Below are 24,666 nucleotides of genomic sequence, written 5' to 3' on the forward strand. Positions count from 1 at the left end.
GAAGTCTGCACCCACACAGAAACAAGTTGTGTTTATTCAGACAGCAGAGCTGGGTCTGCAGGCTCAGGTTTAATTAAAGGACTGTGTGCAGCTCGGTCTCTAATTCTTCAGCAGCAGCTCCATCAAACCCTTGTGATGTTAAAGTCTGTTTTTGTGTGTGTACCACTGAAGAGAAGAGCAACAACCCGATCTGCTTCTGTAACGCAACGCAGTGTCACTTCAAACGACTCGGCCTATCTCTGCATCTCAGGGTCCAAATTGTGATTATTGACGACTTCCAGCGAGCAACTTGCAGCAGAGAACTGTTAAAGATAAACTTGTGCGTCAGCTGACTTCCCAGAAACTGTTGCTTTTTTTTAAACCAGGGGGCGGGCTGTTGCTACGAGGAAGTGCAGAGGCTCCGGACCAATGATGTGGCTTTCTTCAAAAGGCCGTTCCTCGCAGCTCAAGTTACTAAAGGGCAAATAAAACTGCAGCAGGTCTGTGAACGAAAGAAGCTTCTGTGTGGCCAAAACTTGAGCAACACGTCCATGATGAAACAGTTTATCAAGAAATGAAAGGGATCTAAACTTATTCTGTAAAGTTCTCTCGTGCATTTCTCTTGTACTGAAAAGACCCAGATCCTCAAAAGTCAAAAGAAAACCACTTATTTTACTTTTTAAGTCGACATTGAATTCAAGTTTATGTATTTTTAAAGCACAGAAACTATATATACAAGTATTCAAATGTAAGTTGAGTCCTGAACAATGCGTCTGAATACTTCCTGAATATAATCAACACTCTGAGAACTGAGTGGGCGTGCAGACAGGTTTCATACCACACCTTGAACTTAGGAATGCATTCACAGCAGAGGAGTTCAGAGCAGCACTGGTTCCCTCCTACACGGCCGAGAATCAACTTTTACAGACCAGCTCAGAACCACAAGACATGATTTACACTTTTAACACAAAACAGCTGCAGGTAGAGAACGTGGCGGACGTGTAGTTCTCGAATAGAAGACGTGTTTGGGGTGGAGCAACACCGAGGGTTCAATCCCCCCGGAGTGCCCAGGGAAACTTCAACCCATCTGACTGCAGGCTCAGGTCCACTGTGTTCAAACATCCATCCCATCCTCCCATGAGCCAGACACCACTTATCCTCAGAGGACCATGGGGGGGGAGCTGGACCCCCTGACCATAGTTAAACTGTTTAATATAATAAACACCACAGTATTTACCTCTGCTGGTTTGGACCATTGTAACTCGCTCTGCTTGTCTGACTCAGCAAAGTTGACATAAAATTACAGTTGATCCAAAATGAAGGAGCCAGACTCAGACAGTAAAACCACCACAGCAAGAGCTGAGTCACTGGAAAACGTCTGTTCTGACCGACAGTTTGTTTTTGTTTGTTTGTACTGGACAGATTAAATGGCGACTCGGTGGAAGGATGTGGTTTAGAGCCCCGAGAGGAACCTGATCACGAGGCAGGTCCAGGGAATACTTGAGTTTTTCAACATTTTCCTTTTTCTCTCAGTGAATAATTAATGGATCTTGATGAAAAACCAAAAAGAGACATCTGACATATTTAGAGAAACGATATTGACTGTTGGATTTGGTGCAGCCCGGGGACTGTCTGGCCCTGTGGAGGTTTGAGCTCTACCAAGTGATGGAAGATTAGTTATAAATACACCGTTAGTCACCAAATAACATCTATTTTTAAACAATGGTATTAATGTGATCCCTGTTGCATTTCTTGACTTCATTATTTCATAGTTCTATTTTATTGGGCTCGTTTAAAATACATTTTTAATTAACCTGTTATCGTTCACCTTATGAAGCTCTTTGAGTTTGTGCTATATAAATTTAGTTGATCATATAACTGTTTAAAGAGTATTTAAACAGCAGGTCAGGGAATCTCCTGATGGTGCTGTCCCTCACACTAACGTACAGCCCTGTTATCAAGTTCCCTTTTTCTGGTTTATTGAATCTCGTTATTTGAACTTCGACGCAGCTGCAGTTTGTGTGCGAAGCTACAAAAAGGTAGTCATCACATCCTCCTGCCTCCATTTGCATAACCCCCCCGCCTGGTCACTGATAAACTCAGGTGGACACACGGCTGCATGCAGGTGGAATTCAAGTGAAATCATTAAAACTCCAGGTAGAAGGATAAGATGCACCACTAAACTGGTAACCAGCATCAAGGTTGTTCAAAGACTTGGTTCACTTTGCTTCCACTCTGTTTTCTGCACCCCCCACCTCCATCAACCCTCTCGTGTATAGTGAAAACTGTTCCCGGAAGTTGCCTCATCCTCGAGTCCCCACTGTGTCGCAGCCTGTTTTTCCCCCATTGAGCTGTGTTGGGGTAACCAGGGTGGTGGCCAACACCACCAGCCGCAGGAGGACCTGAGGGGGCCTGCTGTGGCTCATCACCATGGAGAGACTCTTCTCCATTTCCTCCCAAGACCTTGATGAGGCTGGTGTTTGGCCTGTAACCCGAGACAACGGGAGGATCTGAACAAACAAGGGCGCAGCCGCAAGTCACCAGCGAGGATTCCCCCGGCCTCGGGCTGGTGTGCTCCACACCAGTGGATTTCATAGTGGGAGGGGAGCCTCCCTACAGTGGGCTGTGGCATGTAAATATGAGTTATTAAAAAGGTGATCATATAGAAATCTTTTGGACTGGAACCCTCATGTTCTAGTAGATTCTAGAAAGATCCTCACTGAAAACATACCAGAGGTTTGTGGGTAAAAGAAAATGGTGGAAATGCCCCACGAACACACAGTAAATATTTAGAAATCAAATATGTCATATTTGATTAAGTCACCAGTTTCCAGGCAGCTAAATAACTGTTGAAACACAGGAAGAAGACTTTGTTATGAAATGTTTGAGGATGTTGTGAACCGCTGTTCACCCGTTTCACAACCTTGCTGCTGCTGTTGCAGCCGTGCACACAACTGCATAAAAACAAGGCAGCACTCACAAACTGCGGATGCAGCTGAGCTCAGTGCAGAGGGGGGGGGGTCACCACAATGTCTAATTTCTAGGAAACACCAGCGAGCGCTCCATTTTGAGCTGTGGTGTGAAAAAGCATCAGGTTGAAGAGTGCGGAGGTGTCAAGTTTAGCGTGGGGCGATTTATTTCACAACAGAACAAACCAAGAGTTCTACACCTGAAGAAGAAAAGTCAAAACAAAAGTTGAAGTCATGTGAATTACATTTGCCTTTTATTTTGAATAGCTTATAACTGAATCTGTACTATTACTCATTGTCCACTCTCGTCAGGTCTGGTGCAGAGGAACAGCCCAATCTGCTTCCTTCAGCCTCAGTCCTTGTGCGGTTCCAACAGACTGGAACATTACAGGCTGCGGCCGCGCTGCCACAAGTCCGGCATGGGGTCGCTCTCCTCAGGTCAGTTTCCCGACCAGGAAACAGAGCTACACTCATGCAAATTCACCCCCTCCTCCCTTCACATGGCCGAGGCCTCCATACAATCCAGGGGTTATGAATGGACTCTATGGAAATGGGCTGCATGTCATGGAAAACGCAGCCTCTCCCTTCCTGCTCTGGGCCCTGCCTGCTACACCCTCACTGCCAGGGAAAGGTTTCATAATTGGGAAGATGTAAACAATGAGAAAAATCAAAATCAAAAGGATTTAAAAAAACGACTTCCCATTACCATTCAAATGTGTTGCATAGAATCAATGTACACGCTTTAGAAAAATAATTTGTTTCGTAAATTAAATATATGTAATTGTTTGATGGTATTCTAAGAGGGTGAAATCATTCAAAGCCGACAGTGAAGTGAGCTTGTTGTGTGGGTGGGGGTGAAGGGAGTCCAAGGAGGGAACAGAAGATAAAAGTAACCACAGGTCTGTGATCGTCTTTATCACTCAGGCTCCAGTGGAGCCGATATTTCCATCTTCTTAAGTCCGACCCCGAAGGGTTCAAATGTTCAAAAGAGAAGGCGCTTCCAGCATTTGTCGGACACAAAAAGTCCACGAGTGTCCAAATTCACCTGATCAACAGGGCCAGTGCCCCAATACCAGCGAAGCCAGCCAGGCCCAGCAGCGTGTTCCTCACCACAGCCTCAGGGTTGGATACTCTGAAGAACTGCACAAACCCATCCTGGAGAGGAGAATTTAAAACACACATAAGTTCGGTGTCTTCAATGGACACACACAAGCCTTTGTTGCACAACGAGGGCAGTTATGCAACCACACTTGTCTGCTGCACCCTGTCACTCAGACATTAGTCACAACTCACCCAGGAGTTGTTTTTCACCAGCCAGTCCCTCTGGTGGGTCAGCAGGTACGTGGAGATCTCCTGAGCCACCAGCTCCACGCTGTCCGCCGGGCCCCTCGTCTTCTCCAGGTGCTGACACACCACCGCCCCGAAGGCCACCAGGCTGGCGATCCGGCCCCAGTTGGTGGTGCCGTCGTTGAACAGGCTGGTGGCCACGTCGCTCACGAAGCCCACATCGCCCGCCCGGTCGTCCAGCGACAGTTTTTTGAGCATACCTGGAATAAAGAGCAGGCTTCCGGTCAGAACACAGCCCCGGTCGAACGGTTCAACTGACACAGCAATCACCAGTAACTCAATGTAAAGCTTTAACTGGGTTCTATGGGAGCTGAGTTTAGCATACAAGCACTTTAACCAGTTTAACATACAAGCACTTTAACCATTTTAACATACGAGCACTTTAACATAGCAGCTCGTGCAACATGGAGTCTGCAGCGCGGGGGAGCAGCCCCAGCAGCACCGGAGGAAGAACCCACCATTATACGCGTATCTGTGTTTCTCCAGGAGATCGTCCACGACCCTCTTCATGGTCGCCAGCGCTTTGCTGTCGCTCCAGCTCGACTCCTTGTGAGCGACTAGGTCCTCGAGCGTTCGGCGGATGAGCTGCCGGGTGTCGGCCTCCAGCCCCTCGGCCCCCGCCGGGCAGCTGTCCACGTCGCCCTGGGAGTCCGGGCTGGAGGGCAGCGAGTCGTCCACCGAGTCGCCGTTTTCCCGGTGGTTCTTCGCTGAGTACCCTTCGTTGCTGGCGGTGACCTGCAGGGTCTTCGGCCGCCTCGGGCCCTCCACCGCGCTCCCGTTTTGCGGCACTATCTGCGAGGAGGAATTTACCCAGGAGCCGCATTTCATCGGTCCGTCCCCGACTCCATTTTGAGACTGGAACAAGCGGCTCGTGTCCCCGCTGGCGAATTTAAGTGTGTCCAGTTTCTTGATTGGTAACATTTTCGCTTCTCCTCGTTCTTCTGGGGAATCTTCTTGAATTATTAAGTGTTTAAAAATGATTTTAATTTGGAGCTAGCTGCGGGAAACAAAGAGCTAGCAGGGGCCTAATACTCCTTCATTGTCTGAGGATTCAGAGGAGCGGAAGTGCAGCGGGTTTATATACTGTGCTCGTGGGTGGGTCCGTGCGTCATTTGACGTTACGTCACTTCACTTCCGCAAAGCAAACGTATCGTTGATTAAATCGGAAAGTAAACAAATACAAAAAATGAAACACAACGAAGAGAGAGAAGCTGAAATTATCTGTTAAAACATTTATTGTGAGGAATTAGGTGAGATTTGTATTTTTCCATGACATCACAGTTTCTTAGTATTCATAAGGAAAAATACAAACTTTCTCAACGACATAGTAATAATACATTATGAAGTAATTTACTCTCTTATTTTGATATTATGGCGTAATACAAAGTTATATTATGGCGTCACAAATAAAGTTATTTAATCTACATAATGTATAACTCAACATAATATATTACTGGCACTATCACCAATCTCTGCACCTAAAAACCGCACGTAACTCTTCTACTGTATATATTGTTGTTTTTTATATTGTTCAATATTGTTGTTTTTAATTTGTTTGTAAAGTGCACCAACCACACCAAGGCAATTTCCTGTATGTGCAAATATACATGGCAATAAAAAGAATTCTGATTCTGATACATTATTAATCTCATAACTATGTCGTTTGTAAATTACTCACTTTCTGTTCTCGAGAAAACAAAGGAATGCCTGTATAGGCGAGGCCCTATAATTCATTATTGCACCTTATGTGGACATTTCTAGATTTTTCGAGTGGTGATTGTTATACTGTATCTGGCAGCGGGGGGCGCTATCACTGTATCTACATGCATCTACACACATATCAAGCCAACGAAGTATTTGCTTAATGAATCCTTTGAAGTGTTGATTTGAGTAAAGCCTGAGCAGAGTGAAATAATAAGTCACAAACAAGTGATATTCTTTCAGTTTAACCGTTTGATACACAACATGAATCATTCAGTATTTCAGGTGATCCTCATTTAACTTGTTTGTGATCATCACAAATCCTTTTTGCATATTTCCTTTGTTTTACTTTTTTGAAAACAAATCATTTTTTGTCTCACGACCCTTCTAATTCACAAAATGGGTAAAAAAAAAAAATCACTTCCTGTTTTAGTTCTTCTGTTGACAAGTGTTAAAATAACAAGAACTTCTTCCTCAACAACGGGCCACATGACATGAGTGACTCTGCTTCCCCCTGGTGGTCAGTAGGAGATGTGCTCTTGTAAGGGCTTGCCTCTTACGAGTCTCATCTTATAAACACATCAGGTATATAAAGGAGCATCAATTAATCAATACAAATCAACAGGAAAATGTTAATGTAAAATTTTATTTCAAATACTGACAAAAATCCTTTCAACGACTCCCACACAACTTAAACATTCCAACTTCTCCTGAACTTTTCTGAATTCTTAAAATCATTCCCGTGTTCTCCAGTCATCCTCTTGTGATTAAATCATTGTAAACCCTTATATATTTGTGTCTTGGAAGCGAGGGTGCCAGTGATTTCCCTGCAGTTGTCTGGGGCCACAATTAAAACGAATTATGCAATACCTGAACACAAGAGAAAACTCAAAAAGTAGAAACATTTACTTGCAAAACAACAAGAAAACTGATTAAAAGTAAAAGCAGCACAAAAGTACTTCAGAACACACAGCCGGTCATTTCTTTATACATTCTGGCACATGTTTATCGTCGCTGAACGAGAGACACCCTGCATGGTGGGTTTGAAACGTACCCTGCTATCTCCTCTTGTGAACTGTTCTGTGCAAAGCCGAGCATCAAGTAGCATTCAAGAACTCCTGTCCACTGTTGTGTCTTGGAACATGTCGTCTTTCACACATCTATTTTAGCAACCTTTACTTGTTCCAGCAGGAAACTGTAGGATTTCAAACACAAGATGAAGCTTAACGGTCTGTTCAGATTTTAAGACCTGACCAGAGCGAAAAAAATATGATTTAATTCAACAAAGCAATCATAAATGTAGTGGTCGGATATGCACTAAATTTGACTGTAGTTTGAAAGAGATTAAAGTTTGTCTCGGTCGTAGGATAGGAGAGGAGAGATACCCGTTGGAAAGAGTAGAGTCTGACTGGTAGAATCGAGAGGAGAGGTGTTCTTTACAGGGCATCCTCTCTTAGATTTGTCTTTGACTGAATCAGCAGCATTTACACATATTTTCATATGATACAGATTCACATAGCCTCTGCAGACAGAGCAGAAGTAGTGTTAAACTGAAAAGTAGAGGAACCATTGAATCAGAAATAGCTCAGGCTCTGACAGAGTGGAAAGCTGATGGGGAAACAAAAAAACACTCAGAATCCCGTCCTGTTGAAGACTATTTACAAACGGCTGGAACAGAGGAAGGCAGTGCATTCACACAACAGTGTAACACACAACACACGTACGCAGAGGTCACTTCTTTCATCCACTGCAAGTTTGACACGTTTAAAAATCTCAATGAACATAACAAGGCGGAGGATGTGATGGTGCGTGCACCCGATCACCTAGTCTACATGGAGGAGTGCGTGTGTTTGTGAAGGTTCCCTGAAGCAGTTATTATTACAAGGAGGCTGATTCTCAGCGAGCGTCCTGGTTTCGATTCATTTCAAGTCTGCAGACTTTGGTGATGGCTCCGGTGACCTGTTTCAGAGCTTGAACCACATTAACAGGTGGGCCTGGCTCAGACGTCGCCCCCTCACCAAGCGTTATACAATCTCGCCGCTTCGCCAAGTGTTGGCGTGAACACATCCCACAAGCATGCGACGTTCCACTTTAAGCTCGCTGGGCGGACACCTGTGGTTCTCAGGTTGCCGTTCACCACATCTGACACAAACCAGTCTGTGCAGTGTGAGATTGGAAAGAAAAAAGAAACATGCTTCTCGAGGTGCTGGGAGTCGGAGTAACTCCAGTTCAGGATTTAGTGAAGTAAACTATATGTAATCTTTTAAGTTAGTGTTTCAGAATGTGATTTGCCAAATAGGCAAGACTCAAGGACAGAACTAAATCTGACTGTGATAAATAATCTGAAAAAGTTTAAACAATGAGAAACCAGCGTCCATTAAGCAGCTAGGAAAAGTCTGTTTGATCAGTCCCAAATGTGTGAGAGCAACTTACTACCTAAACAAGGCAGAGTGGGAATCGACTACGAGGCTAGGACTGTGGTAACTTTTGTCTTTTTAATGGGACCTCTGTGATGGGATATGGCCTTCAGACTTGACACTGAGATACTAACTTGTAGAGATGTTTGGAGATGTCGGGAGAGTAAGAGGTCTGGACGGGGGACACAAGACACATTAAATGGTTGGATATCTGCAGTCTCTGAGCCGGGGGATAGCTGCAGTGTGAAATCTAGCTCAGTTGGGAAAGCGACGAAATTCCCCAGCCAGAAAATCCCAGGTTGTAATCTCAAGTGAGTGGACTTAGCACTACCGTTCCTGTCAGGCATGCTAGCTGGTACGCTCCTCAAAGCGCTGAGCTTATCGCGAGCTACGTGCGTGTTGGAGTATTATTTACAGAAGCATATACTCTACGTAGGGTGCTTCAATGCCCCCACAAATCTTTTAGGCTCATGGTAACACATCTTGATGCATCCAGACTAAGACAGAAGTCAGAGAATGGCAGGGGTCCCCCGCCTTTGGAAATTATACAAGGATAAACTCAGCTGAGCTGTTACCCTGGGCCGCCAACAAGTGTGTGCACATGGATTGTCAGGACAGCAAAAAGGAAGGAAGTGCGACTGTGGACATTTCAGGGCTTTGTGTGTTTTTCTGGATTCTTCTTATCAATAAGCAGATGCCCCACTCCAGTTTAAAAACATGTTAAATTTCTTTTTTGTTACATGTTACAATCATGCAGCATATTTAGAGAGAACGGGAGCAAAGGGAGTTGAGAATTAAAGCAATAGGAGCAGAGAGCGAAACAGAAAGGCGGCGTTTCGAATCCCTTTTCGGCTGAGCTGCAGCAGGAGACCTCTGGCCTGGTTCCACGCAAGCTGAGTGAAGGATGAGCCGCCAGCAAGCCGCCATTCAATTGCCACCATTTCCCAACACGGTGTCAGCGAAAGCTCAGCAGCTCGTTTAATCCAGGCGGCTGCCCTAACAGATTTGGTATGCAAGCAATTATTCCCACGCATCCCCCCCCCCCCCCCCCGAAGCTGCCACCCGGACAGAAAGGGAACTTAAAGAACACGCTGCGATTAAGGTTGCTAGCTCCCTCACACGCATCATTTTGGTGTCATTCAGGATGCAAAAAAAAAAAAAAAAACATAATATACAGAATACAAAGTGCATTGACTGACCCCGTCCGCCCCCTGCCCGACGACACACACCTACTGTGATGCATCTGGGAACACCGAAAACCAAGACAAGGGGGCGGTAGAGCAGAGGGGGCAGAGGGGGGCAGAGCTGTGCGCGGTGGGAAGGCAGAGACGGCTACGACCTTGTGGGCCGCAGTGACCTCCGTCACCCCCCCCCCACCAAGCCCCACCCACTTACAAGCAAATGGAGTTTTAACTTATACAACTCTGCCCGATATGTTAAAGCCAGTGGTGTCTGGGGATGAAAAGGTAAGGGGCGAGGAGGAGGGGAGGATGGGGACATATTAGCTTCTAGCACGACGAAGGCTAGCCGGCTAGCTTGCTGGTCACCAAGGACGACTTCCTCTGGGGCAGATCCTGCGGCGTCGGAATGTGGTCGCCGGTCACCAGGTTCTTGTCGGGCCCCGCCACAGGAAGCTGCTTCTTCTTCATGGCCTTGGCCATGTTGTAGTCGCCCGAGTCAAAGTACTTTTGCTGTGTGAGGGCACAGACAAGAGGAAGGTGAGCTTTTCATCAAAACAACATTCACATGCTCATGTGTGCACTGAAAGTTATTGGTCAGCGTCTGACTGATCCTGTGGAGGAACGTTCCCGACACAATCCCAGCCTGTGAGAGGAGGACAGACTGCTGGAGGCTCGAGCTGACACTGTGCAAACACTTGCTCCTGTACACATCCCCAGCTGCGTAAAAGCAGCACACAAGCATATTTCTTTCTAAACATAAATGTACATGTTTTATTATTTCTTAAATTAAGTTCTCAAATCAGCAAACATTAACGGTTATACCAACATATCTGTGAAAAGCTCTTATTGGCCCAGCCAGTGTGAACAGGCGGGATTATTAAAGCTTGAGTATTGTGTTCAAATACATCCTGATCACAAACCTTTTTATGAAATGATCAAGCTGACGATTGCATTGCACTGATTCAATCACCAAAAAAAAAAAGTCTACTCTCAGATTCTCTAACTATCCTTGATATCATCATTCTCCGATGATTTTCATTCTGGGAGTTATCTTATGATGAAGTACTGCAATTTACTCTGAGGCTTTCTGCTCTGCCTTCCTCGACTACTCCGACTTCTAGTCTGTGATTTCCCAGAATGACCCTCAGCAGTCTCCAGAGGTGGAGGTTCTCTGTAACATATACAGTGCGTGTAGGTGGAGAGAGCAACAGTTTTTCCAGTGGAGGAGAAGTGAGCGAGGAGAGAGACTGATGCTTCTGTGTGCTTTGGCCTGCTGTACAAATTACAAATAAAAACAATCCATCAAACACACCGTTATATTTCACATCCTATGGATTTGGCTGCATTGGCATTCTGCTCGACTGAGATTGGGTTGGTAGAGAAACTATTTCTCTCTCTGCTTCAATGCATTCAGCCCTGTAGGACTGTGGAGCAGACAACACGACGGTGACTCAAGATAGAAACCTGTGGTTGTGAGGGACACGTACTGTTTATCATTAGTCATTTTTCTGATCACAACATTTTCTACCATAACAAATTTAACCGAAGCTGGAAACCTCTCATTATGAAGCCAGTTATCTGCAGGATAGAGACACAGACTGAAGAATTCACAGGACACAGGAAAAGGAATGAAAGGAATGTGGCACTCAGCTGTTTTCAGTTTTACAAGTGGATTTGTCAGTGAATGTAAAGTGCTTGAGGTTCACTACAGGACAAACATGACCTGAGTCAGACTCTCTGTTTACTGGTGTAGGTATAAGCAGGAGGTTTGATGACTGAATAAAACCTGAGACAGATTTTTAATGAGGCCCAACTGTATCTCCAAAGGGTTCCTTCCCATCTCCCACCAAACGAGGCTGCTTACCCCTTTCTGTAATCTCTTCATGAGGAAGTCTGAGCCGCCGGGCTTCTGTCCCAGAACAGGGTACTTGGCCTGCAGCTTGGCCTCCTCCGCCTTCACTGGGTTTGCATTCTTCTCCTGGGCGTCCTGCGGAGACGAGAACAAACGGACATAAACAGCCGTGTTTTGCACACAAAACAGGGACCTTGAAACATCTTGAGAAACATTCACAGCTCAACTGGAACAGCTGGTTTGAGACCGGTACTCGTTTTTCAGTTCTACAATATGCCATCATGCCTGAGAGGAGACAACTCAAGAAGAAGACAGCTCTGTATTTGAGAGAGGAAACAGGTTTTTAGAAATTATATTGATATATATCATTTAAAACCTACTCTTTTCATTTTAAATCATTATTTTAAATTGCTTTAATATTCCACATTAGAGAACTTCCGTCAGAGCAATCAGAGGGTTGTTCATTTCTAGATTTAAAGTTCTTAAACGCTGACATTTTCAGTCAATTCGAACATGAACCTCAGCTGTTTTCAGACATAAAACCAGGAACATGTTCAAACCCATCTTTCCAGACAGTTTGCACAGTTTGCTTGTCTCATAAAGGACGCAGCACGAGATGGTCCGGGTAAGACTTGTTCCCAACAACAGAAAATGTGAGGAACATTCAGGTGACGTTGGATCCTGAGAGGAGCAGCAGGAGGTCGGACACGACGTAGAAAGTCTGCATTTGAAAGCTCAGTGTTATTGTTAAGCATCTTCTACGTGTGTATGGCTCCTTTTTTCCATCTTGAGATATTTGTATTTTTCCAGTTTCCAATCTCTCTCTAACTCTAAATATTAATAGTAACATTTTATCTAATGATTTTTAGTCCTCAGTTAATGTGATTTAATTGGTGATGTTATTTTGTGTGTTATTGAATCATTCTTGGAATAATAACTTGACACTAGGAGCGTCTATATTGTTGCTACTGACAAACTGGTCACCAGCCGTTGTTTAATACCTTGTCAGTTAAATAACAGGTGTAAAGTGCATGTGGGACTATAATAGTGCACAAGCTCCAAAGGCCATTTATACTGTCCCTGCACGAACACCTGGAGCAAACAGCAGAGACCTACTTACACTATGCAGACAAGATGGGACACGGACACTGTAGAACCTGCTGGACGGGCGGGGATTAAATGTGACTCAGGTCACAGAGGCCGAGGAACAGTTTCCATCAGGAGGAGAGCGGAGGTGTGGAACAGAGTGTTCGGAGTCACTCGGGTCAAAGACCTGGAATTTACGAGCCACTATATTCGGCCCAGACTCAGAGATACAACAAATCCAACAGCTTTCAGTGCAACTTTACAACTGTTTTAGAAAAGTCACCTTTGGGAGGTTTAAAGTTTAACAGTCTGTCAACACTTTTTGACAGTATAAACTAACATCTGCTTGTTACAGTGCCTAATCGAAGCTGCTTCACATTTAACATTATGTCACTAAAAGCTCTGGAATCATGTTGTTCTCCAAAGTTGACGTGTTCCTCAGCCTCCTCTACACGTATGAATCCTCTTTTTCCTCCTGATATATGTGCATTCTTTTCCATGTTATATTATTTTTGCATCTGTCACGTGTTAGAAACTTCGTTACTGTGCCAACTCGCTCGCAGGGAATCCACAGAACCTCAGTAGTCTCACAAACAGCCCCTCTGGATAGTTTCAGGAGGTTTAACAGCAGCTATATTGAACATCTGAGGTGTCTGAAGCTGCATTAAATAAAAAAATTCCCATGACACATTTTGAATGTTAACCAACATTGCAATACTGAAGAAAAATCTATATTAAGTTGTGTGGGTTTAATTGGTGGCATGTTGTCGGGTCAGAGAGTTTCAGGGGGTGTGTTGATGTATTTACCACGGAATTAGTTGTTGCGTAAGTAACGAAGTATGCTCGACATGTTGTGTGTCAGAATACTTCACATAATTAACATTCACTGCATATTTATGACTTTACGTATATTGTACACATCCCAGATTATAAATCCTTTGAAAACATCAGGTTTGTCAACATAAGTTTGAAATTCAAACACCCAATTAAGGCCTGATGCGCATGGCTGCCATGTTTTTATATCACGAGTTAGATGTCTGAGTTATCAAAACAAACCAATTAGTAGGTTTTTCAGTTTGAATGTCAAACACCCAACGGTTCAGTGGCCAGTTAAAGGCTGGTTTGCTAGAGCCTCGTATTCGTTCTGCATTATTTTCCATTTAGATGTGTAATTATAATTATGGAATTATCAAAACAAACTGTCATTTCCCCTATTTTTTCCCCAATGCATTTTAATCACATTGCTTGTGCACAATGTGAAGATTGTATATTTTTGTGCAAATCACAGAGATCTTGATCCAAATGTATTATGACCATAAAAGTATTTGACTTATTTTGACCACAGGCGTGAAAAGTTTACCGTAGTGCTACTATGTTGTTGCTATGTGCACGTGTGTGTGGTAGTGATCGTGAGGAGATGATGAAGCACCGAGATTCATGTCCCTGTCACATGACCATAAGGAATATCAGGACGTTAGCAGTGGAAACATTTTTTGAGTTTGTTTTTCCAGACATGAAAAAGTTGATATAAATAAATCAGACGCACACCGGCGTCAGCACGTGACACAACATGTGTGTTGAACCAGATTTTGTTACTATAAGCACAAGTGTGGTTGTGGTCGTGTAAAGCTGACGTGCAGGTAGACTGCAGCTGTCAGTTTCACGTGACCTTCAGGAAAGTGTGTCGAGGTTGTTGGTCCGGTGCAGGCGTTTGTGTGTGGTTATGATTTGTTGACAAACAGCAACATTAAGAAAGAAAACATTACAACACATAAATCATAAGAAATTATGTCAGGGGATCATGGCGAGCAGAAATTAACCAGCAAAAATATTAAAGTCTGTTTAACATCAATAACTTGAAAAGTAAATTTGTGGATATGTGGTTTTACGAGCAACAGTATCAAATCCTTAACGTAATATTTATGTCTTAATGAAACCAGTCGACAAAAAGAGCTGAAATATCCTTTTGATAACTTGTTAGAAAGAGTTTAAATGATGAATCAGTTTGAACATCACTTCCTTGCTCTTATTTACTATTAGATATTTAGACTGACGTCACTTTGTTATAGTTATGATGATGTTATTATAAATTGTAATGTTATCATGGTATTAATCATTAGTTATTATGGTACTTTTATGGTTCTGATGGTATTCATTATGGGTTATTGAGTTATTTTCCGGACTATGGGCCCTTCATGCCACGTTTCAGAAGGAGTGGTGGTGTAGTAAAGCTAAACAATAAACTTTTAAAGGAGATAATCGAAAGATTTTGGGAAATAAATGTGCACATCAATGTCCCGTTTTATTGGGATTGATCGACGTATAAGTTTGACAGTCACTTCCTGGATCTTATTTACAATCAGATATTTTTTGGAGTGACGTCACTTGGTTATGGTTATTATGGTGTTTTTTGGGGGACTACAGACCCCCCGTCCCCCCCCCCCCCCCCGTCCCCCCCTGAGGACAGACCAATGAGGCCCGAGCTGCTGTGGACTCTCCAGCCAATGACACACGCCAGGAGACAAAAACAAAGTGACACAGCGTCAGCGTGTTGCGGTGACAGCCGCGGTGAAACGCTTGTCCTGCTGCCCCGCATAAAGCACCGCCTCGCCTGCATGTCTCCAGGAGTCCCCCCCACCTCCTCCTCTTCCTCCCTCCTCCTCTGGTGCACGCTGCTAACACCCCGCTAGTGCTAGCTGACGTTAGCCTAGCAGGGTTAGCATTGAGGGAGACAACCCACCTGTTTTTCATCCTCGTGGTCCACCTGAGTGTCCGAGTCCGGGTTCTCCGAAGACATGGCGCGGGGGCGACGGGCGGGCAAGCGTCCCGGGTACCGGAGCGACTCGACGTGCGGAGCCGGGGGCTGAGAGCTCTGCTCGGGGTGATCCTCCTGTCCACAGACCGCGACTGCTCCCCAGCAAAAATGGCGTAGCGAGATGTGACGTCACCACAGCAGAGAGGGAGGGGGGAGGTGGGTGAGGGAGAGGCGGCCACATGCTTGTGACTGACGTATACAGTAACCAATCATAAGGCGGTGAGGGGGAGTATTGAGCCAATGGGAATCGAGCTGTCTGTGAGTGACAGCTCCGGTGTCCAGTGATTTTACAAAAGGAGACGGGGGGACTCTGCATCGATACAAATTCACCTGTAATTAAAACTCTCGCCGGGCCAGTAGCCAATCACAGAGCAGTTTGCTTCGAGATCCTGACTGTGTTTGGCTGCTTCTCCTAAGCAGAGGCGGGACTTAAGACAAATATGGCGGTGATGCACCTTGATGTTTGACGCTAAACGCCAATAAATCAAACTAAGAATAAATACGTACAATGTTTAACAAACATTGTTTAACAACAGCGATCGATCGAAATCCACTAGAGCATCGGCAGCCATATTTGTTGTTATCTTTTATCCCTGCGCCAAACTTATCTCACCAGCAGGTAGCCAATCACAGTCAGCCTCTCGGAAGCGAACTGACTGTGATTGGCTGTTTGCCGGTGACCCGTGAATCTAACATTAAGCGGGAACAGATCGCTTGAGAGAACTGATGGGACCTCGTTGCTAATTGTTCAAATACAGTCTCGTCGTGTCAAAGTAAGTTCCAGCTCCGTCATCACCACGTGAAGTCGGGCTAAGTGAAGCCAGTAAGGGCTAATGTAGCTTGTGCTAGTTGACATCAGTGCAGAGACTGATGTGAAGGTGCTAGCTAAATTAAGCTAGCTTCCAGGGGCCATTTTAAACCTCCTCAAACACGTTGTCCTCCTTCTCTCCAGCTCCTCCATCCTGTTTCCTCCCTCTGAGTGATGGCGTGTGTGCAGCAAGTGAGAACCTCCCAGGTAACAGGGACTTAGAGGACATTCAGGGGGATGTGATGCTGCTAACTCAGCTAACTAGTTAACTAGCTGGTTAGCCTGAAGGAGTGTAATTTTTGAGTCTCCTCTATATTTGAAATATAGTTATTGGAGTGGCTGTTAATGAGACTTTATTCCTCAACATTAATTTGAGATCCCCCCCTAGATTATAAATTCAAAATATATTATCCTCATATTCATCATAAGGTACAGTTGTGATCACTTGGTGTGTCCGCCATGTTTCTCTGGTCAGATCTTCGGGTGAGATATGTTTCTTAACGTCCATACTGATTCATATTAGTTTGTTTTATTCTAAATTCTAGCAAAATGCATAGTTAAAATGTTAAGATTTCTTTCATATAGGGCTGGGCTATTTTATTTTATTTTTTACATTCTGATTCTTGCTCCTGTGTGAAGGTTGTGGTTTCAAACTTTTCTTTTTGAGCAGAGAATTACAAACACTTAAACCTATATGAGGTCGATAATCATATGTAGTACCTCCTCAATAGGAGGTAGTAAGCAGATAAATATTGTACTTTTTTTGTATTGCTTTTGATAATAGTTATATTGGCCCTACTACAAACATACCAAAAAAACTCCCCCAACTTGATGAAGAGGATCTTCCTCACTTATACTTATCTTTGAGAACAAAAAAAGAACCATATAACTAAAAACTATAATGATGATCTGCTCATATTCTTTATCCTAGTCTCCAAGAGACAGTGTGGCATCTTGTGTACAAACTGACATATTTACCCTTTAGTTAATGTTTAATATGATATGAAATATGTCCAGCTGACTTGTCTGGAGAGTTTGTCTTAAGTGTGATGAGCTTCACTCAGATTCTGATTAACTAGATTCACCCATGCAGGAGACTCAGCTGTTGCCTAATCAGGTTATCACCGAGCAGCAGTCCTTGGTTGTTATCAAGAAGCTTCTGGCTATTGCGGTGTCTGGCATCACATACCTGCGGGGCCTTTTCCCCGAGAAGGCCTACGGGAACAAATATGTTGATGGTGAGATTACTCATGAAAAATGTATTCGCCTGAACATCATTTCCGATAAATATTTACAAACACGATTTCATACCTGCTATTTTGTTGCCTTCCACAGATCAGAAAGTGATGATCCTTAGAGAAGTGCGCAGCTGTCCTGGGGCCTCTCAGATCGTCCAGTGGTAAATAACAACACCTTGACACCTGCTGGTCAGAGCTGTGGTTCAGGCTCACTACACTAATGTCCTCCAACTTTTGAGATGCAATTACTGTTCAGCTAACTGGTTGTCAGTCATAACCTAGATTGTTCTGGTTGATATTGACAGAAACATATCACAATAGTTTTTCCTAAATAGTCTCATGTCAAGATGCTGTATCTTTGTGTATTAATTATGTTATAAGATGCTGTGGTTCACTACTGGGATGATTCGGCCCTTAAGATCATGATGACACGTTAAATGATGCTGTGTAATAATGTTACAGTTGGAAGTTAGTCAGACTCTTGGCTCCATGTGATGATGATACAGGATTTAGTGACTCTGTAATCTCATGTAATAAGGTGACAGTTAACTGTACGTGTGTGTGTGTTTATTCATCCAGGATGCAGGGATGTTTCGAGGCCATCCAGCAGAGATATGTAAGTCATATTCATCCTTTTCCACCAGACAGAAGATTTGTTTGTTTTTGTTGAGACGATGTAAGATACGATGACCAGCAAAGAAATTGTTGATTCAAATTGTGTCTTTGTTCTTTTTTCCTCCCACAGCTCCGGACAGTTATCATGTCTGTGAGTATTTTAGCTAATCTTATGTTTTGTTCTTTTTCATGCTCTATTGAGAAACACAGGAGTGTGCTTGGGGGAAATGATGATGATAGCAAAGAGATAAGTGGTTCATAAGGATCTTTAACTGTCACATTATTCAGAGTACTTACTTACAGTGTTTATTCTTTATTGGAGGCCTTAAAGAAATGTAAATATATGTGGTGATGATGTTTTCTTTGTTTGCTCTTTTTGTTAGATCTACACTGACCCAGAGAACCCCCAGGTAATGTGCTGGGATCTGCCATACCATTAAACTACTGTACAGGTGCTTGTATGATTACTGTACATCTCTCCTCCCGTCTTGTCTGGCAGAAAGTGACAGAGTTTTACCAGTTTAAGATCCAGTACACAGCAAAAGGAGCGCAGATGGACTTTGAAAGGTGGGAGTTTGTCAAGCTTGACAGTCGAGATAATGGGATGTTGAATAAACCTCATATCAGTGTGGGGAACAAACAAAAGGAAAATACAATAAGCATGAAGGGTGCTAGGTTGGCTTAACACTCACATACCAGGACGTTGATCTGGTTTCTGTCTCGATACGACTCAGTGAATGTGAATGTGTCCAGAACCTTCTTCCACCAAAACTTAATAGCTACAATAATTTTGCTATTATCATTACTGCATTATTGGAAAAAGAAAAAAACATTTCATACCACAGACGTGACGCCAAAGATTCCTGATCGCCCCCTGGTGGCTGTTATGGACCAAACTCAAAAAATGTGTAACACCTGAAAACCTGGGAAAAGCAACTGAAAGGACGACTTTGTTTCTCACCTGCTTCATTTTTGTTCCAGCAGCAGCAGCAACAACAACAACAATAACAACAACAACAACAAAGTGTCGACCATGACATGTGGCGACACTAAGAAGGCCAGCGTCCTGCTGGTGAGGAAGCTCTACACGCTGATGCAGAACCTGGGTCCTCTGCCGGATAACGTCTGCCTCAACATGAAGCTGTCTTACTACGAGGATGGTAACAAAGAAACTCACTATAATTAGACTAAGACACATTCAATACTTCATCAATTAGATTTAGATATGAACATAATGTCATGAGCCCTGGAACTCTTACCTGCTTTTATCATATACATACATTTGTGTCACATTTTAAACATTTAGCTGCAATTAAAGATTCCCCTGTCTTTTGTAAAGGCAGGAGGGGAAAACCAATAAATGAAAATATATATTTGTACAACATCTAAGTCAAATGTGATCTGTAAGCTATTTCAAACAAATATGTAAAAGAGACATTTATAGGCTAAACTGCAAATATTTCAAATTTAGATTGTAGCATGTTCTGTGTGTTTGTAACAAATGTTTTGCAGTCATGATATTTGCTTTTGACTGGTGGTTTGTTTGTCTGTGTGATTGTTTTGTAGTGACCCCTCAGGACTACCAGCCCCCGGGCTTCAAGGAGGCTGACGGTGACACCATGGAGTTCGAGAGGGAGCCAGTCAAACTGAATATGGGCGAGGTGTCCACCCCCTTCCACACTTTGAAGATGGACATGGCCACAGAGAGACAGAGACTGGAGCCGGTGAGGGAAATGAAGACAGAGGGATAGAAAGCCTAACCCAATGCCCACGTTGGAGTCTTTCTTTAATATTGATCGTCTTTAATGGAACGCTTTTGATGCCTTTGTTTCCTAATCAACATCCTAATCAATAAGCCAGCACTTCAACAAGCTGATTTCTAATGGACAGCTTTGCTTTCTGCTAAACGTCTGCAGGTGGAGGAGAGTGTTAATGTGACGGAGAAGTGGGTTCTGAAGATGGAGGGGGAGGGCGTCCTTTCACAGGTCAGCACACAAGCAACTCAGACATAAAGCTTGTTTACACTCAGCAGGGCAAAGTCATTTCACTCACGCTTTTGACTTACGTTATAGTGTCGCACTATAAATCTCTTTACGATCAAATTCATGCTCACTATTACTCTACGTTATTTCTGCTTATACACCAGCGCTCTACATCAGGGGAAGCAAACCTTTTTCTCATCGAGGGCCATTTAGATTTTCACATCATCCTTCGCAGGCCGTACGAAATTATTGAGCAGGTTTATCACACTAACTTCTTTGTTGCTACAGCTGGAACTGCTGATGAGCCTCTGATGTCAGATGGTAGTGATGATGATGGCACAACAGGGACAGTGCTTGGTATTTCTTATAGAATCCCACCAATTTATTTGTTAGCCAGTAAAAATAGGCCGATAAGAGTTTCACAGAGTTTTGGTGTATAGAAATTTCCACAAACGATAACAAACGATGTAACTTTGATGTAATAAACAGTAAATTTTTTTCCTGATTCAGGTTCAATTTTAGATTTTATTTTTATTTGTAGGAATATTGCTGATCAAATTGTAAAATATCAATCCTCAATTATATTTTGTTGAACAATTTTACAGCAGAAACAAAGATCTTTCACAAATTCTCCTGCTGAATGACTGATTGATTGATTGAATGAGGGTTTAGCTTCTTATCTTTTTAACTTGTCAGCTTGTCAACTGTTGTGTGTCATTTTCTTGTTATGCAGAAAAAACCAGACGATATTTTATTTCTGAGTTGCTTTCTTTATATTTTAAAATTCTCTCACAGGCCGTACATGACCCAGAGGATCTTTGAAATCCTAGTCATACTTTTAAGTGACACGTTATATTATAATAACATTTTTTCAGACCTCTCATTGACGCGCTCTTCAGGATTATAAGACATCTGACAAGTATGAATTTGCGCCGTTTTGAGGTCAACACTCAAATGTTGCAGTGAAGCTAAAGGTCAGACGTGATAGTCGGTTGTTTTTATCAGAAGCTGTTTTGCTGTTGTGTTCAGTGTGTTGACAAAGTTCTATCATGGTGTTCAGATAACATGTTTTAAATCTTTAGAGTCATGTGATCGAAGACGTTGAGAGACCTGACAACGACAACACAGACTTGGATAACATTGGTGAGCCCCCCCCCTCCATTTCACTTTATCTGACAAATAACAACCTTTACACAATTCAGCTTCTTCTTTGTTGTTGTCTCCTTTATGTATGAAGTGACTGCAGAGGTTAATGATAATTAAACATGTTACATGTACAATGTGGATTCAACATAGCACTCAATTGTTCTGGAAGCAATGATTCGCAAAGATTTTGAAATTAATTGTATAAACCAGAGACGTTGCCATAAAAAATCCTCTGGTAAAAACTGCTGATGTGCTCATGTGTCTTAAAAGTCCGGTTTGAATTCGTTAGTTGATGTAATAGCAACAGGGTGAACGTCATCTATTAAACCTAAAGATGTAAATACAATATCCTTTATCCGGCATGTTTATTATTATGATTATTATGAGAGCCCTCGAAACTACATCATTTAAACTGTATAAAATGATAGTGTGTTTATTTATTTTTAAAGAAATCCAACTGAGCTGTCATGAGAAGATGGAGAGTTGTGAGGAGATCACAGAGGTAAGTGTGACACTTGCATCAACTCACTGTGAGCAGGTTTAAATTCACTGATCCTGATCCAGTCAATAATGTTCAAGTGGAAATTATTAGTGAGGAATCAAACAAAAAGGTAAAATATCATCTTTTCCCAATCAACAGCAAGTAAATATGAAGTGGTTAAAAAAAGGGAATAATGCCTTTGTTAATAAGTGGAAGAAGATTTTTACCTGAATTTGATTCTTCTCATGTGGACGAATATGGTAAACACAGAATTTATTGCATTCAGAAACTAATAATAATAAATAATGATAATGCATTTTATTTACAGGCGCCTCCCACAGCGCTCAAGGTCACCTTACAAGGCAGAGATAAAAACAAAGCAAAAAAATAACAATGCGTCAAAAAGATCAATACAATGAACAGTGAATAAAACATTATGTAGGTTGGCCAAATAGAAAACAATCACACTGAATAGGCCAGTTTAAAAATATTTTAGAACTGTTAAAAAAACAACCTTTCATGAGGTTTATTTAGAAATATAAAAAATATATATATCTAAAGGTTGACCAGCATCAGAGAGCACAGAGTGAGGTTCGTCTCTGTGCAAACATAAAGCAAATGGCCACTTATGTGGGGTCGGTGTTACGGGCCATGTGTCCCCTTTCAGATGGACACTCTGGTGAAGAGGACCTCTGACATGGAGGTGGGTGTGAAGAGGACCAGGAGTGGACGGATCATCAAGTCGGCCACGGTCAGTCGAACACTTACAGCTTAACAGCCTCCAATTGTCTCCGAGCACGGTCACAGCTAGAAACACCCGCACACTGGAAAACCCCTCAGAGCCCTGGTGCTGGAATCCCCAAGCAGTTCTTATGAGTTATATAGTAACCAGTCACCAGGACGTCTCTGTTTGTCAACCTTTTGAGTTTATAGTCTGCATCCACAGTTATTAGTTTATTCATGATATGAGTCGGACATGTTAACCTGGTTTTAGAGCCTGTTCAGGTTATTCCAAGTCATTTCTGATCTATACTCATAGACAGAGGAGATTGGAAAATAAAATCATGTTTTACGTCACAAATAAGAATCTTCTGTTTGCTGTAGAAAACTGACATGTTGAAGACTTTCAATTTAAATAATGTCGAAAGTGAAAATGAAATGATGTTGAAAGTGAAAATGAAATGATGTTGAAAGTAACAAGACACTGTGTTTGTGTGTGTCTGTGGTTGTGTGTATCTGTGTATAGAAGACAAACTTAATCGTAAACAACGAGCCGACAGCCATGAAGAACAAAATGGTGAGAAACTCATCCTCACAGCCTCCTGCCTTATCCTGATTTAATAAATAATTTAGTATAAATAAAAAGCTCTAAATGAAGCCTGTAAAAATATATGTTATGCATTATTCAATAAGAACAACAGAACTGTGTGTGCCTGCAACTCCACATCCTCTCATTAATTATGCAGCCATTGAATTCATGTCCGATAAGTCTGGAAAGTGTATTAATAATTTCATGGTCCAAAAACATCAGTTAAGATATTAACCGTGGATGGAAACATTTACACACGTTACACACAACTCAATTTGAAGTGGAAAGTGTGTGTGAACCTTGTTTCACAGATGAGTCAGCGCCGGTCACTTTGTCATTGTGTGTTTCTCCCTTTTGTTTTCAGGTTTCTCAGTTTGAGATTCCCAACAGCCAGGAAACCCCGTCCACCGCCACTCCTACGAGCAAACGCAAATTCAGTGAGCCCAAGGAACGCTACTGACCCCGCGGCCCACCGCTCACTCAGCAGCACGGCTGTATTGATTTACACTGATGTTTTTAAAATTTGATTACAAGTTATGTGGTTGTTGTTGTTTTTATAAAGGAAATTCCTTGTTTTTGAAATGAGTTGTATTTTAAGGTTGTTATGTAACATCAGTAACAGGTTCATTTGAATGAAACAGATATTTAATGTGTTAATAGAATTTATTATAATTTAGCCATGAAATATGAATAATAATTTATGAAACCGTTTGTTTTGCCTGTACATGGTTGTGTCTGTTTTTCTATTACGAAGCTTCTGCTTGTGTTCAAGCAGGATTCGAAAATAAAAATACCAAACCACATTCATTTCAAGTGTCATCGGTGTTTTAACTGAGTCGTGACATAATTAAAAAGCCAGATTAATTTATAAATGTGATTTTAAAAGTGCTTGAAGGATCGACACCAACCAAACTTGAAGGTTTTTCCTCTGGGATATAAAAAACTTCAGCTGCCTCTGGAGAAACAAACCTCGATCTTTAAAACAGATCCCGAAATGCCACCATTTGCATGCGGTTCCTTAAATGAAGCCGTTAAGTGAAAGTGGATTATATCGGTACACGGTGACCTTTGGGCCCAGATAAGGGCCCATCAGCAGCCTGCCGCCCAGCAAGCTGTGTGCTTTTAATCTCCTATTGTTTTTCCCAGAGAGAGGGACATTTGCTGATAGACTGCCTTAACCCACTGCAGATCGATACTGCAGGAAGCCTTTGTGATGCATATCCGAGCATCCCCCCCCCCCCTACTCCCCGTGTCTGCAGCAGGCCAGAGGGGGGGGGGGGGGGGGGGGGGGGGGGCAGAGACTCCATCAAATCAGCCTCTCACTTCCTAACATGGGCATTGTCTTGACCACCACTTTCATTTTGCCGTCTCAGTGTTTTTATGGATATTTCTGGTGATGGAGAAGCGTACAGCCGGGTGGAGCTGGGGACTCCACGCTGGACGATGCTCCACCCACCGGAGCGTCCACGCCGTTTATGAGCTGTGAAATTAATCAGGGTTACCTCAGCCCCACTCCGCTGGCGTTCTTCAACTCTTTTTATTATTTTGACAGCGTTGGGTTCTCTGGGTATTGATAAGTGATAAAATGCAATGGCAGTAAAGGCACCACTACAGGTCCAGTCATGTAGTGTGGATAACAGATATCGCTGCTATAGACATTACAGCAACACTACATCACAGAAATGAAGCGATACGTGGAGCCCAACAGGCAAAATGAATCCAGGGGCGTGGAGAATAAAG

At 42.9% G+C, this 24,666-nt stretch overlaps 3 protein-coding genes across 5 annotated transcripts; 1 reads left to right on the forward strand and 2 right to left on the reverse strand.

Moving 5' to 3' along the window:
* Nucleotides 1–3,180: 3,180 nt before the first annotated feature.
* mcl1b (MCL1 apoptosis regulator, BCL2 family member b) lies at nucleotides 3,181–5,361 on the reverse strand. The gene is made up of 3 exons (XM_062398956.1): nucleotides 4,754–5,361; nucleotides 4,242–4,495; nucleotides 3,181–4,103 (listed from the first exon to the last, which is right to left on the reverse strand). Exons 1-3 carry the CDS (start codon nucleotides 5,214–5,216, stop codon nucleotides 3,990–3,992), a joined length of 831 nt encoding a protein of 276 aa, XP_062254940.1. The 5' UTR covers nucleotides 5,217–5,361; the 3' UTR covers nucleotides 3,181–3,989.
* A 1,262-nt stretch (nucleotides 5,362–6,623) lies between these two features.
* On the reverse strand, nucleotides 6,624–15,408 carry ensab (endosulfine alpha b). Its single transcript, XM_062398957.1, has 3 exons — nucleotides 15,273–15,408; nucleotides 11,459–11,581; nucleotides 6,624–10,104 (listed from the first exon to the last, which is right to left on the reverse strand). Exons 1-3 carry the CDS (start codon nucleotides 15,327–15,329, stop codon nucleotides 9,937–9,939), a joined length of 348 nt encoding a protein of 115 aa, XP_062254941.1. The 5' UTR covers nucleotides 15,330–15,408; the 3' UTR covers nucleotides 6,624–9,936.
* On the forward strand, nucleotides 15,391–23,713 carry hormad1 (HORMA domain containing 1). 3 transcript variants are annotated; one of them, XM_062398954.1, is made up of 16 exons: nucleotides 15,391–15,503; nucleotides 16,300–16,362; nucleotides 17,249–17,393; nucleotides 17,491–17,554; nucleotides 17,973–18,009; nucleotides 18,139–18,159; nucleotides 18,392–18,418; nucleotides 18,508–18,575; nucleotides 18,993–19,168; nucleotides 19,575–19,732; nucleotides 19,925–19,993; nucleotides 21,073–21,133; nucleotides 21,586–21,638; nucleotides 22,285–22,368; nucleotides 22,864–22,914; nucleotides 23,291–23,713. In XM_062398954.1, exons 2-16 carry the CDS (start codon nucleotides 16,330–16,332, stop codon nucleotides 23,384–23,386), a joined length of 1,143 nt encoding a protein of 380 aa, XP_062254938.1. In that variant the 5' UTR covers nucleotides 15,391–15,503; nucleotides 16,300–16,329; the 3' UTR covers nucleotides 23,387–23,713. The 3 variants fall into 3 exon arrangements, with proteins under 3 accessions (XP_062254938.1, XP_062254937.1, XP_062254939.1); XM_062398953.1 differs by lacking the exon at nucleotides 15,391–15,503 and adding an exon at nucleotides 15,511–16,120; XM_062398955.1 differs by lacking the exon at nucleotides 15,391–15,503 and having other exon boundaries at nucleotides 15,511–16,362; nucleotides 18,996–19,168.
* The last annotated feature ends 953 nt before the right edge of the window (nucleotides 23,714–24,666 follow it).

This window comes from Platichthys flesus, chromosome 11 (genome assembly GCF_949316205.1).
Source record: "Platichthys flesus chromosome 11, fPlaFle2.1, whole genome shotgun sequence".
Classification (NCBI taxonomy): domain Eukaryota; kingdom Metazoa; phylum Chordata; class Actinopteri; order Pleuronectiformes; family Pleuronectidae; genus Platichthys; species Platichthys flesus.